Genomic DNA, 14218 nt, shown 5'->3' with positions numbered 1-14218 from the left:
ATGTTTCTTTAACATGCTGCAAATACTGCAAAGTCTGCAAAGAAGCCCTTGCTGATGTATTTTTAGGGGTTGACATTAAAACATGATTCCTGACATTTATGTTTTAAATGGTTGATTTTTTTTTTTACCATTTAACACCATTGTGTTTAGGAAAATTTCTTAGTGATATAAGTGGATTCACTTTGGGGTGGTTAGCCTTGGAATAACAAAAATGCAAACAACAAATTACTAATACAAGGTGTTAGATGCTGTTAATGTGTTTAGGCAGGAATTTTCCTTTAGGCGATCAGATGTCATCAATGTTTCCAATGGGGATGTGACCCATCAAGGCAGCATGGAAGCTGAGAGGGATGGAGGGTTAGCTGCATGTCTATTTGTGTGCACAGTGTGTGTGTGTGTGTGTGTGTGTGTACATATGCATATATCTATGTCTCTATGCTGGCATTTATTCATTTTATTGTAGCAGGGATCTGCAGAACTGACAGTCAGGATTCCTTTGTTTTATTCATGAACTCACTCAGTATGGGCACAGTGAGACGGGACTGTGTTAGAGGGCGGGTGTTATCTCTGGTTATCAAGCTGCAAACAGGGAGCTGAATTGCTGAAGAATCACACTCATTCGATCGCAACAGAAACCAAATAAAGACATCACTGCAAAATGACGGTGCAGACCCCACAATGGATGCCACCACAACACTTCACACACTTAATTATCCCCGCATACATTATTCAGTGAATGAATTGGGGTAGGGAAGATTTAGTGTTTAATTACTTATCATTTGCATGCATCTGTTGTTGAATGGGCTGCCTCATTTGACTTTAAATCCTGATCAGTAAAACATTAAAGGAAGGAGAGAAGCAAGGAGGATGTGTGCTGCAGCATTTTGTACTTTGTATTTCTGGGTCCCCGTTGTGGTTTGGTTGGTTGTTTTTCTTTATCTGGAGAATAGCTGGCCAAATGTGGATGAGGTTACATCATGCTGAGATACTTCCTGTGCAGCTACAATGGAGCTCAATCACAGGGAAGCGTTCAACTCTCTAAAACACAGAGGCAAATGTCAGATTTCTGCATCAGTCTCCCAGAGTCAAACAGCAAGGGCCTTTAACTAGTCGTTGTTCTAGATTCATCATAGAAAAGCGAGAGATACCAAGATCTCCACCAACATTCGCCTCAACAGACCAGAATACAGTGCAGCCACATGACAGCTGAGTGCCTGCTTTCTGGGGTTTTCCAAAAAGCACTCGAGGAAATGTAGGAAATCACTAACCGGAGAAATCATTGATGAGGTAGATTAAGAGAAAATGAGTTCATCAAAAAAGCAAATTATAACAGAATATCTCTTAAATTGAACTGCACATCAAAGATTTATGATGTTTGGCAGTGCAAAAATATCTGATATTCGAATTTTAAGCTAAAAATGCTGTCCAGTCCCCCAGTGCCCAGCTAGATGTGAAGCATCAACTGAAGTTACTACATAGCATAACTACATCATTCACTAGTGCATTGTCAAGAAGCATAGAACCATTCTGTTACATTGATAATCAAAGATAAGATTAGCTGTCTTTCCATATCAAGGTCTTTATCTCAAAGGCACGTTGTGATACAAATACTGGAAGTGAGCATTACTGACTGCAAGCTTAACGAATGCTGTGTCATTAGCATCAGGAAAAGTAATAGCAACAAATAAACCAAATCAACTCAATCTTTGTGTGAAGTATTCACCAACAAAAAATATCTTGACTTGACACAGATGTGACAGATGGGCGAGCAGTCATCGTTAAATCTGCGTTGGGCAAAATTAATCAATTCAAAATCCGCAAAAAGCCATAAATGATACTTGGTGAGTAGGGATCACTGACTTTGAAGTGAGGCAGCACTGCTTGGTAGACTAACCTGAATTTGGTTCCTCATGCCTTGGGAATCATAGGTCACCTCCAGTAAACACAAGTGACATTATTCAGTTTGTGTTACAACAATTTACATTCTATCAAACACCTACGAAATGACAGCACAATAACTTATGTAATTGAACCGCCTAAAACTGCAAAAATTCAAGTTCTTTCATCTGCGAAGGCTATTTGTAATGTCTATATTAGAGCCATTATTAAATATGTCTCAGCTGTCTTGGTCTGGCTTTTCTTTGTCCCATGTCAGTTTCTGCTCAGTGTGCCTGACCATGATCCCAAGCAGCTGAGATGGCCGTGGCAGGTTTTTTTTTTCTTTTTTTTTCTTTTTACACACTCTGCAGATTGTGTCTTGCCTGATGATGAATGGTTGCAGATGTGCTCTTGATTGTCACGCAGCGACAACAGCGTGTTAGATCGCCCGTCTAATAGCCTTTTAGCTGTGCATACAAAAAAATATCCATCTCTGGTCCAAATCCGCCTGTCACAAGCCCGACACTTTAATCACAGGGTACAATTAACTTGTCACTGAGCGCAGTCTTGTGTTTTCAGCACTTCGCTCTTCATCCTTGCAGAGCTCATTTACTTTTTCCATGCAAGGCCACTCCATTTTTATGTTAGCTCTTATTTTGCAAGGTAGCTGCTAGAAACTTTTCATGGTATATTATTACAACTATACTGTTAATAAACTGTTGTTTTCTCCAAATACTACTGTTAATAAACTATTATTCTTTGCTGAATTTTAATAGGTTCTTAGTAGATTTTTAAGCTGTAAAAGAAGGTAAAGACCAGGATTGTACCATCCCCTTGTCAGGTGAATTTTATCAGGGTTGGACATTTCTCTTCTTTGTAACACCCATATGTTTCTATTGGTCCACACTGCTGGTCTACCTGTCCTTTCATTGGTCAAAGTTGTGGCTTTGTTGGTTTTAACTGGCTGGCGTTTTTGTGTCTGTATTTCTATTGGCTGGTTTCCTTCATGTCTCTCTCTGTATTGGTCGATGCTTACGTGTCTCTCGATGTTGTTTCTCTCGTTGATCAGCATGATGTCTCTCTGTCTCTATTGGCCTCAGCTAAACTTCGTCTAACTCAGTATGTTTTCTCTTACCTGATTTGCCTGTCTCAGTGTCCACCGTCCTGACTCCGCCTCCTCTCTCTTCCCATAGGCTAGCCACACTGGCATGCGTTCGTACATTTACAAGCAGAGCTCTGTGATTGGCTCGCAGGCGGAGCACAGTGGGATGCGGACGTATTACTTCAGTGCCGACACCCATGAGGACATGAACACCTGGCTGAGGGCCATGAACCAGGCCGCACTGATGCAGAACCACACCAACACACTCATCAGGTACTCACACACACACACACACACACAAAGACACACACACATATGCCTTATTAAGTGATCACACACACACATAATAATCTTTCACTGTCATGTGCCACACTGTTGTATGTCAGCAGTCTACCCAATGGATCCTACTTAGTACACACACACACGTACACTGCACTTGACTCAACTGTACAGTGAACACACTCTCACAGGTAAATACCTTAGGGAAGATTATCGGTCAATCAAACTCATCCAGTATTACTGGAAACCCACACAAACAGACACACACACACACACACACACACACACACACACAAACTGACTCTGTCTCTCAGGTTTTGCAGTACGTCTTTTCAGCTATGTTGCCAAAATCACAGCCAATCACACACACACACACACACACACACACACACACAAAAGTCTGTCTGCTTTGATCTGATAATACATTTAATCAATATCACACAAGAGGAAGTGATGTTATAGTTTATATGAGCATGGCTGTGATTATCTTTAGCACTGCAGCTTTGTGCCCACTAAGGCATGGATAAGATATATTGATATCTTATCCATGTTGTGATATGAAACTGGATATCATCTGTGATTTCAGCTATTGTAATATCAAGATATGGCGTAAGTGTTGTCTTTTCCTGATTTTAAAGGCTGAGTTACAGCAAAGAAATGCATTTTTCTAAACTTACTAGTTGTAGCTGTTCTATTATTTATCCCCACTGTAGACTGCAGATTGCTCTCACTTCATTTTTTATGCCAGGCTTTCCAAACATACCAGTTGGCCATCAAGTTTCAATGACCATCTCTTATGCGCATTAAATCCATGATGAACTAAACCGCAGGTCTTTTGCAGCAGGAGAAAACTGTATTTTTCAGGTCTCTCAGTTACTCAATGCCATTTATCATGTTATCACCAAAATGAACTGAATTAGAGGGATGAACACTGCAGAGTTAACCTAACCCTGATGTGAACGCACAATTTGTTCCCAGCTGTGGAACGTTTGACTCTGCCTCTGTGGTGTCCAATCAGCCTGCCCTGTCCTGCCCTTTTCCTCTGTTGGCAGATGGAAATTGCTGTGTGTTTGTCTAAGTGTCAGTCTTCCTGAATGACACTGCAAAAAATGCAAAGCTTTGAAGCTGTGATCTCTGTGGTGTGCATGCATACTCAGCACCCACACAACATTGCACCATCCTTATGAGGATTTTTATATTCACTTGACTACATTTTTGCCTAATCTGGTGTTTGTGCACATACCATAGATCACTTGTCAGTCACTGTGTCCAGTACATGGATGTGTTCCTCCTTCAATTTTCTGTCGATGAGTTTCTGTAGGTGGCGCTCTTTTCTTTGCTCTAAAGCCACGGTGGCTCTCATGACTCCTGCTAACCACCCAGCTCTTCTTCTGTTTATTGCAAACAAGCTGCTGCAACAATAAAACACATCTGCATTTGACTCATAGAAGAATGGGACAGAGTGCATGGAAGAGAAAGAGACTGCGTGTCTCTGCGTGTGAGGGGAGGCTAGAGAGACTTTGACTGATTGGTGTGTGTTGTGTCGGCATCAGTGTGGGTTACACCTTATCTGTCTGTCTGTCAGGGGTGGTAACTGCCTCTCCAATGCCATTATGTGTGTGTGTGTGTGTGTGTGTGTGTGTGTGTGTGTGTGTGTGTGTGTGTGAGGGTTTATGTCTGTCAGAGACACTAACTACTTACGCCATATCACTGCATATTTATGTTTGTGTGTTTGTTTATATGTATCTGTTCATTTCTGTTGTGCCTGCATGGTTGTTAAATTGCATTCACATCAGTTTAAGGTAATAATCGGTGACATTTTTATATGAATACATTTCAAATTTCTACTCTTTATCTTTGATATAGCACAATAGCCATCCATCCTTTACCCAGTTCATTAAAACTTGTATCTGCTGTTGTAATCACCTGGTGATTTAAATTTTAAGCCATTTAAATTTATTTCAATTTATTTTATTTCAATTCATTTACATTTTGTTATTCAGTTCACTAATGTGTCTGTCCTAATCTTTTTTTCCATCTCACAATTCATTTGTCTATAGCTTCACCACTTACACTGTCTGCTTGGACCTTACTTTATTTGACAGGCAGCTTTTTATACGTGTGTATATATGTATTTATGTATGTATGTGTTTATTTATTTTCAGTCATAATTTCCAAGGTATTTTGTAACTTTTTTATAACATCCAAGAACATGGGTGTTAATAAAAATATATGTATATATATAAAATATGTAAAAATCATAAACATGTTTTGGAAATGATTGTAAGATCCTTATGAAGCATTACAATGAGTTTTATAACCACTTATAAATCACAGTTGGTGCTTATATGAATGAGAGCATGAATATTTTATTTCCGTGTCTGGTCATTAATCTGACCCATCCCTCACTGGATTATTCAGACACATAAAATGATAACAAAACATTCCAGTATGTTAACCCACCGTCATTTCACAGCATAATACATAAATATCATCCCAACATAAACATAAACACCATCTAAACATAATCATGAATATAAACCACCTATAGATAGCGTTCCAGGTGATATCCCACAGTGGAACAACAACAGATGTACAAACATACACACATAGCCCACTAATACAAAAATCCAAACAAAACAAAATCTACATGTGCATCCACTGGTGCCAAACACTGTCTATTTGATTCAGTTCATAAACTAATAATAATCAGCTGTCCCAATAGAACACACTCTGAGAAAATCATCTATCATAGTTTGCTTTTCTCTTGCTAGCCCATGCCTCAGAAATATATTCAGAAAATGCAGAAATATCATCAAAAAGGTATTCAATTGAAGCTCATTTCTCAATACCTATCAAACCTAAAGCAGGGACATGAACGTTTTTAAACAGCATTTGTCATAAATCATGATACAAAGGACAGTATGGAATGAAAATAATTTCTTTCTCCACCTCATTTGGCTCACAATATTCACAAATTCTTTCATCTTTCGTCACACTGCTGTATCTTGCAGTTTCAATATGTGGTGGTAATATACCACATCTTAACTGTGGACAGAATGATCTCTGACTTTTAGGCAATTTATACTAACCTATTTTTCACATTTCTTAAATAAGTCTCAATTTTGGTTTTTGCTAGATTTCTCCTACCCATTTTGTGTGCCTTTAACCTGGACTTAGTATCACATTTTGCTATAGATTGCTTATAACCTCATAAAACATTATAAACATGTCTTATAGCTATACATGTTATATAGCTATATAGAATATGTCATAGAGTAAGTTATCATTTGTTGTTGTTTTTGGTAACACTTTACAGTAAGTACAACAATTAACGTTAGTTAATGCCGTAATAAACATTAAGTAACAGTTAACTAACTGTGAACTAATGTGTCTAAGAGTCATGTACTAATGCTGTTCATGCTAAGGTATTAATTTATACGTTATTTAAGGGTTATTGTAGATATGATTAACATTAGTAAATGCCATAATAATCATTAACTAACAGCTAATTAACCATTACGACATTAACTAACGTTAACTAATGTTAATTGTTGTACTCTTATTGTAAAGTGTTACCTTGTTTTTTTTTCTTAAATGTCACTATGGATGAAGCTGATCTCTAGGAAGTGATAGCTGGTACCCAGACACCCCAAGGCTCTATACATGCAGTTCTAACACCTCTGTGACAGTCTTTAAGTCACAGCATATGAACGTACTGTATTTGTTTAAGTGTGTTCAGCTTGCCAGCTCACAGCAGTATATTCTGATGTTGTGAAATGCTGTTTTTGAACGAGCAGCCGCTGCCTCCATCTATTATTCATGCGGCGGTTGGGGGGAAGGTGGCACAGATCAAATACGTCCCATTCTTCACTGACAGCCTTCAGACACCCATAGCTCACAGTGTTTGGGATTTTTTCTGGAGGGAAATCCCTTTAAGACTGTGCAAGTTGTAGGTTAACGACAAAAGGGAAATATAGCTAAAGACAGCCTCCGGTTGGGAATTTTTCAAACCAATAACAAACAAAATATTTGTTTGTTTGGAAATAAAGAAATGAGCAAATACTATTTATTTTTCTTTTTTTCCAGGGCTTTCCATCTCACAAGCAAGTCTCAGTTTTGTTTGAACAGTTTCTGAATGACATGCTTTGAGTGGAGATGCATGTAGAAAAAGTGATTCTGCAAGATGAAATACAGTGCAACACGCTGCTCAATAGCTAAAGGATGATGCAAAAAACTCATACCATTTTCAGCAAAAATCTGTTTGGAAAGACCTGTCACCAGATTGCCAATATATTGTGATTATCTTCTGATACCAGCTGGTGGCATGGAGCATTCCCGCACCTGAGGCTGTGCTTTTAATTCATTTATTCTAAATGAGCTTTGGTATGGTGTTTCAGTGAATTTCAAAGCTCTGTTTCACTAGCCCAAACATCCCTTGTCACAAGGGATTTCATTAATGAGCTTCAAATTGAGTTGCGGCTGTGAGACTTTGCCTGCTAACTGATTTATTTTAAAAAGGTCTGTGTGGTTGTTTTAGCCACATCTAATGTTCTATTTTTCAAATTGGGGTCAAAGCTCAAATTTTCTCTTTCATGTGACAGTCGTCCAGTTCAACTTCAAATCAACACAACAGAACAAAGTCTATGACCCCAGGAATGATGGAAGTTCATGTCTGCAATATCAGGGAAATGATCAAATGAAACAGTATCGGTGCTTATCAGGTGCAATGACTGAAATCCTTTGAGAGAGCTGCCAATAACAAAAACAAAAAATTACCTGTCATGATAACTGATGACGCCAGTTGTCTGCCTGGTTCTCCCAGGAATTAAACTCTCACAGCAATGAAGAGGAAGGCAGAGAATGGATAAAAAGTTTCATCCTCTCTCCCCAGGCCATCAGACAACTTGGAGAAGTTGAACACGTTGGAGCGTCAAGCTGTGCCACAGACCAACCACATCAACCACCACAAGACCAAGACCCACGACCCTGACACCACCGGACCCATCGTGCACGAGGTTCTCCTGGAGCCCATCCACCACAACACAGAGGAGCTCTGCAGCTTCCACAAAGATGCATCTGCCACCACCGCCGCCATGTCAGAGCTCCCCATCGGAGGCACTGTCATAGAGATGGACACTCAAACCTCCCTCCCCGCGATCCCCGCACCATCCACCATCCCTCAGTCAGACCCCATGTCAGCATCAGCTCCTGTCTCTAGGGTGCCTTCCCGCGCCCCGTCCCGTGCTGCCTCGACGCTGCCCACCAGCGGCTGCACAAGGAACGGCCTGGTGTCCACGCCAAGCCCCATTCTGGAGCCCAACGGGATCGGGGCAGGGACTTACCAACGGACACCAACGCGGCCCTCTGCAGACACACACAGGCAGGTGCAAAGGAGGAGTGCCCTGGAGCAAGTTGAGCACTGGGTCAAAGTGCAGAAGGCCGAGCACAAAGGGTAGGTCACTACAATACACTGCACACAGGGCTTCTCTCCAAAAGACAATATATACATCATATAGAGTGTGATATTCATTGCTTTATTTAAAAAAAATTGTGTTATTACAGGTATATTCACGAAATCTACTTTGTCAGTAAAGGGACATTTGGCTAGTAGCTTTACATTTTGTGGGCATATTCTTCAGTTGTGTATATATTTGCATATTATGCATTTAATTTTGGAGAGAAAATCCATATTAGTCTAGTAGATGTGTAGCTGACATTGTTATACTGACTCACTGATTATGTGCTTATATTTTTCTCAGTCCAGTCTAAGGGGCCCTCAGTTCAGGTGACCCTCTGCAGTTTTGCATGGTGCACCTTTAGTTACGTTAATGCACGTTAGTATGTTATGTCCAAAATCCAATTTTGAACAGAGTATTCATCATGCAAAGTAAAGAGGCTAAGTTCATGTAGGCCACAGTATTTGTAAGTCCAGTGAACAGTTCCCTCTAGTGGTTACTGCCCGGGGATAAAACACACAAGTGAGTCAGTCCTGTCCTCATCAACATATCTGGTCTGCACTGTGCTCGAGAAGACATCTGAACTCTGACTCCCGTGGAAAAATAATGAGCTTGTTAGAGCTGACAAATTATGTTTCAGTAATATAGTAATGGGCTTCTTTAAACAAAATGAACTATTTACATAAAGCAATGTAATGATATCAGTTAAAATATGGTACCTAGTTTGTGGCTGCCCTGTGAACAACAGTACTTCTGTCAATAGTCCACACAGTGATGAACACATTACACCACACTCACTGAATGGCTTCAGACAGATTTCACATTTATGATGTGCAAGCGTGATGAAGCTTGGTATTGAAATGCGTTGTTTGTTTCAAAGTATTTTGATCTGCTGTATAGACAGACACATACATACATGAAGCTAATCTGAAGTGTTTCATCAGGGTATCCACAAGCCTTTAAGAAGTCTGGAAAAGTCAAGGTTTTCATGCCCACTGTTAAATAAATACTGAACAGAGGTAGTTGTACAGTAGAGTTTTTCTTTCATCAGATCATCTTTAATAAACACAGTTGCATTAAATGGTTCTTAACAATTAATTTCTTCCTGTTCTTTTTCTTACACTGCCCATTTGTAGTGTCAGAATTTAAACTGTTAAGCTGTGTTCATTTAGAAATAGGTTGGCTTTTTGGTATTTTGTTTTTTAGATCCATTCCTAAATTCAAGCGCAGGTAGCATTCGTGTCATAGACATATTTAAGTTTGTTTTTCTGAAATCTGCAGATGCCCTGCAGTAGTCTACATCCATTGTTTCCTACTGTCTCTGGTCCACAGCCCTCCATCCAGAGAGAACACCCTCCCCCGCCGCACCCCTCCTACACAATCCAAGTTCTCCTCTGTGGAGGCACATCAAACCCTGCCAAAAACACCCCGCCACAGCCCACCGCCTGCCGCCCGCCTCGGGGAGTACAAGTACGCCCAGGACCGCCTCAGCCACTTCCGCCTCACCCCAGATCAAGGTGGCCTGGGGTCTGGCACCGTGTGGCAACTGTACGAGTGGCAGCAGCGGCATCAGTTCCGCCATGGCAGCCCGACCGCGCCACTCTACACCCCCGCCCCAGAGTACCCCTTTGGCCCCCGCCCCACATTCACCGTGCCTCCCTCCTCCTCAGCCCCCAGGTCCAGCTCCGAGGGGCCAGCCCGCTGTGTCTCAGTACCCCCCTCTTCGGCGGACATCCCTCCACCGGGGCCCCTGCCGGGCTCCATCCGAGCCACATCGCCCATGCGGAGGCCGCACACGCCTGCAGAGCGGGTGACGGTCAAGCCCTTGGGTGACAGGTCGATCGTGGACATCCCTTTGACTATTTCTCCTCGCCGGACCAAATCACAGCTGCTCAAGGTAAAGTATGTCTGACATTAGCAGTACCTGCCTCTGAGCAATCTGCTGCCTAACTGTGCGTCACTTTCAGGTCACGTTGCATTTATGGTTTTAAAGGTACAAAATTAACTTTGCATTTTGGCAGCTTCAAATGTCAGCAAGAGCTAAGGAGTTTAAAAACTGCAAGGCAGACTCTCAGAAATCATGTAATGGGATGTCAGTGAAACTACAAAGAGCATACTCAAGTTTACCAACCCAAATGATCTGTGATGCTATTAAGAATACTGCAGAGACTAAAGAGGTAAATATCTACAGCTGGTGACTCCAGCTTTCTCTGGATCAAGTGTTGGCTTGGTCGCTGCGCAGGAGACAGGTTTGACAGAAACCTTAAAAAGTGATTTGGGCAATAATGCTAACTACAGAGTCTCATTTAAAAGGAATGAGGTGCTCTTCTCTGTTGCAGCCCCATGACAGGTGTATTTTCACATTAAAATATTGCAGTTGAATCATTCGTTGGCTTTTTTTTTTTCTTGTGTCCCCAGAATGTTTAAGTAGGAAGGAACAGTTCACCAGAATACTATCAAAATAACAATATGGCCATTGGAGCTGCAGTTTTTTAATCAGGACAAAATGTGACTGAATATCATTATTAAGTATAATGATTTTGCAGAGATTCCCTATCCTGCTAATTCTATTCTTCAGGCATAAGAAACTTTGTTTTTTGGTGCAGACCCCAGCAAAAATCATTCAGATTTTTTTTTTCAGTAAAAATAAAAATTAGGATGCAAAAAAGATCAATCCCACTAAAATTGGGAATCATATCATAATCCCTGTTTTTAAGTATGTAAAGTAATTTAAAAGTGGTGTTGTTTTTTCCCCCAAACATGGCAGGAGATGTAACTAGTGTACCAATGGCACATAGATGGTTTATCATCTGTATTGCTCCAAGCCCGGAGCATTAACACTTTTTCCCCTTAAATGTCACATAGTACAGTTTCTCATCCAGAACAAGTGTCAGTCATTTTGACACAGTGGGTGGATGTCGGAGCTATGCTCTAGTGAACAGAATAATTGTTTAGTGCCTTGGGGTACAAAGGCAGACAGCCTTAAGGCAGCCAGTGTGTTGAATGAGATCAACTGTATCAGCAATCACAAAAAAAAAAAAAAAAAAAATTTAAAATTTAAAATAAATAAATACTGCATGGTGGCAGCCCAGGTTCGGAAGTAAAGGCATTTCAAAATTGACAAAGAATAATATTGTAGTCTGCTTTTGCAGGATATTGCAAATGTGATATGAATTGCAGTAAATGTGCCATTATTTTTTCAAATTTTGCCTGAGCTGAAAAATGTTATTAAAGAAGCGAGTATGGGCAGTGATAAGTGGCTAATGTTCAGAATCTGCTGACAAGAAATATGACCAATATTGTATCAAAGGGATTCTGCACAGCACAAGGCAGATTTTTCAGGCTGCATGAAATATATTATCTTCTAAGACAAAAGTCGTAGCCTCGTGTAATTTTGAAATTGCTCTAGTAATATTGTGGTTTTAATATTTTGTTTGATTAATGTAGCCTTAACAAGTATATTGCAGAGTTCAGGACTATCTCAGTAACAGGTTGCACAGCGTGACATTCTTCACTCTGAAATGGCCACGCACCATGGGACATGCACAGAAAAATTACACATATTATGCAGAATTTAATTCCCAACTCAAAATAATGCTTTTAAAATGTGTTGTCTACAGGCTGCTACCATAGAGAGGCGATCAATGCCTCCATCTGGTTATATCACACACACAGTCAGCGCGCCGAGTCTTCATGGCAAAACAGTAAGTCCTGCTCATACTGTTAAGACGAACCCCTTCCCCCAATCTATTGGTAGCATAAACATTTAAACAACATTCTTTTCTGCTGTGATAACTCATCTGGAAATCATTGCATTCAAGTTTTTCTCTCACTATTTAGAACTTGGATGAGAAACCTTGGGGTTTGAAGAGACTTTGGTATCATGAAGCCTCTCTGTATTGGGTGTGATATGTCATTCCCTCTTTCCCTCCTCTTCCCGAGCCCACTCCCCATAGAAATGCATTCACACTGCCAGCAACTCAGGAAAGAAGTTTTTGAAATCAAATTAATTTTCTACTCCCAGTAAAATGTAAACTAATATTGATCATAGTGCACCTAAATAGCTCATATGACTGCACAGAAATCATGGTTGCCACTAGGCATGTGGAAGACATCACTCATTAGTAGCATGTACTACATAGTCATGCATTGTAAATACTTGATGTACTACATAGCTATGTTTCCTGCCTTTTGTTTCAACACCAGTGATGCAAAAATGATGATTATGTTCAAATTGTCTATCAACAGAACAGAATGGCAGTATGGTTGCTAGCAGTGTGAATGTTACTCATTTGAAACAACAGAAGTTTCACTGAAGTCTCGGTGGTCAGTATTGATTTCATTATCAATGTCCTGTGATGCCTCACAGCCCGAGGAGCTCACCCTGCTCCTCATTCAGCTGCGCCGGCATCAGGCCAAGATGGCCTCCGCACGTCACCACACGTTAGCCCAGCTCCAGCGGCTCAACGGCCCCAAACAGCCCTACCACCCCAACCACTTCCTCAGCACCACCAACCCCCTCCTCACGTCCGGCCCCTCTACTATGTCCGACTTCGGACATGTGGGCCTCTCGGCTCCCATGGGCCCTTGCAGCACCCAGGTGGGGGCCCCCGCGGCGTGCCAGCCTGCTCCTCACTTAACCAGGAGTTGCTAGAGGTTGCCACTAAATATCAGTAGAGGGTTACTAAAATCAGATCTTGTAATTTACTGTGTGGAATATTTATGCCACACTTAGCTTGGCATAAATTGAGCTTAAGTTATGCTATTTGTGGATTATGTAATGTTAAGCTGAGGTAATAGGTAAATAATAGAGAGGTAATTTAAATAAAGTTATATCAGAGAGCTCCTTTTTATTATTTTAAAAAATAACTTCATGCCAGTTTGCCCTATCTGTATAAGGTCAGTAATAATAGTAATTGTAATAATTGTTAAAAGAAGTTATTCTTTTGCCAAGTTTTGGGACCAAAATTGCTCTCATAAGCAAACAAGGTGTGGTTATAGTGTTTTCCATTTATTGTTTCATAGTTCATGGCTCATTCAAATGCTGCAAGTGTGTTTGTATGATGAACACATTGAAAGAGCTCTCTGTTTCTTTTTCAGAGTCAACCTGCCTCACACTCACACAGTTATACAAATTGCATTGCAGAGGGGTGGCAGTGTAGCTCCAGAGAGGGCTGTGAGGTCAGTGCTTTGCTCAAAGGCAACAGTAGTAGGGAGAGTGTGTCAGTCAGGGATTTGACAAATTGTTGTTACAAGTCCAATTTTCCAACCTCTAGGTGGGTAATCATAATAATAACAATAATTTACTGTGCTTGATTGATCCCTGTCAAAAAATTCACCCATCCATTCACACAATATGATGCAACTGATTCACCTGGGTGACTAGTATTTCCAGCTGATGGCTGTTAATTTTCTCTGCTCTCATTTTTAATTGGAGGCCATGATCTTCTGACATGACCTCATCTGGGTCAATCCCACCTATCCATCAAAACCCAAGCTC

At 40.7% G+C, this 14218-nt stretch overlaps 1 protein-coding gene across 3 annotated transcripts in view; it reads left to right on the top strand.

The window, feature by feature from the left end:
• LOC115360493 (pleckstrin homology domain-containing family A member 7-like) overlaps window positions 1–14218 on the top strand; it is a 138660-nt gene that overhangs the window by 101861 nt on the left and 22581 nt on the right. For all 3 annotated transcript variants that reach the window (XM_030053428.1, XM_030053429.1, XM_030053430.1), the window contains 4 exons: window positions 3072–3253; window positions 8154–8714; window positions 10051–10615; window positions 12339–12422. In XM_030053428.1, the coding sequence (XP_029909288.1) occupies window positions 3072–3253; window positions 8154–8714; window positions 10051–10615; window positions 12339–12422 (1392 nt within the window). The remainder of the gene's footprint in view (window positions 1–3071; window positions 3254–8153; window positions 8715–10050; window positions 10616–12338; window positions 12423–14218) is intronic.

Source organism: Myripristis murdjan, chromosome 6 (assembly GCF_902150065.1).
Source record: "Myripristis murdjan chromosome 6, fMyrMur1.1, whole genome shotgun sequence".
Classification (NCBI taxonomy): domain Eukaryota; kingdom Metazoa; phylum Chordata; class Actinopteri; order Holocentriformes; family Holocentridae; genus Myripristis; species Myripristis murdjan.
This window is presented reverse-complemented; position numbering and strand designations above follow the sequence as displayed.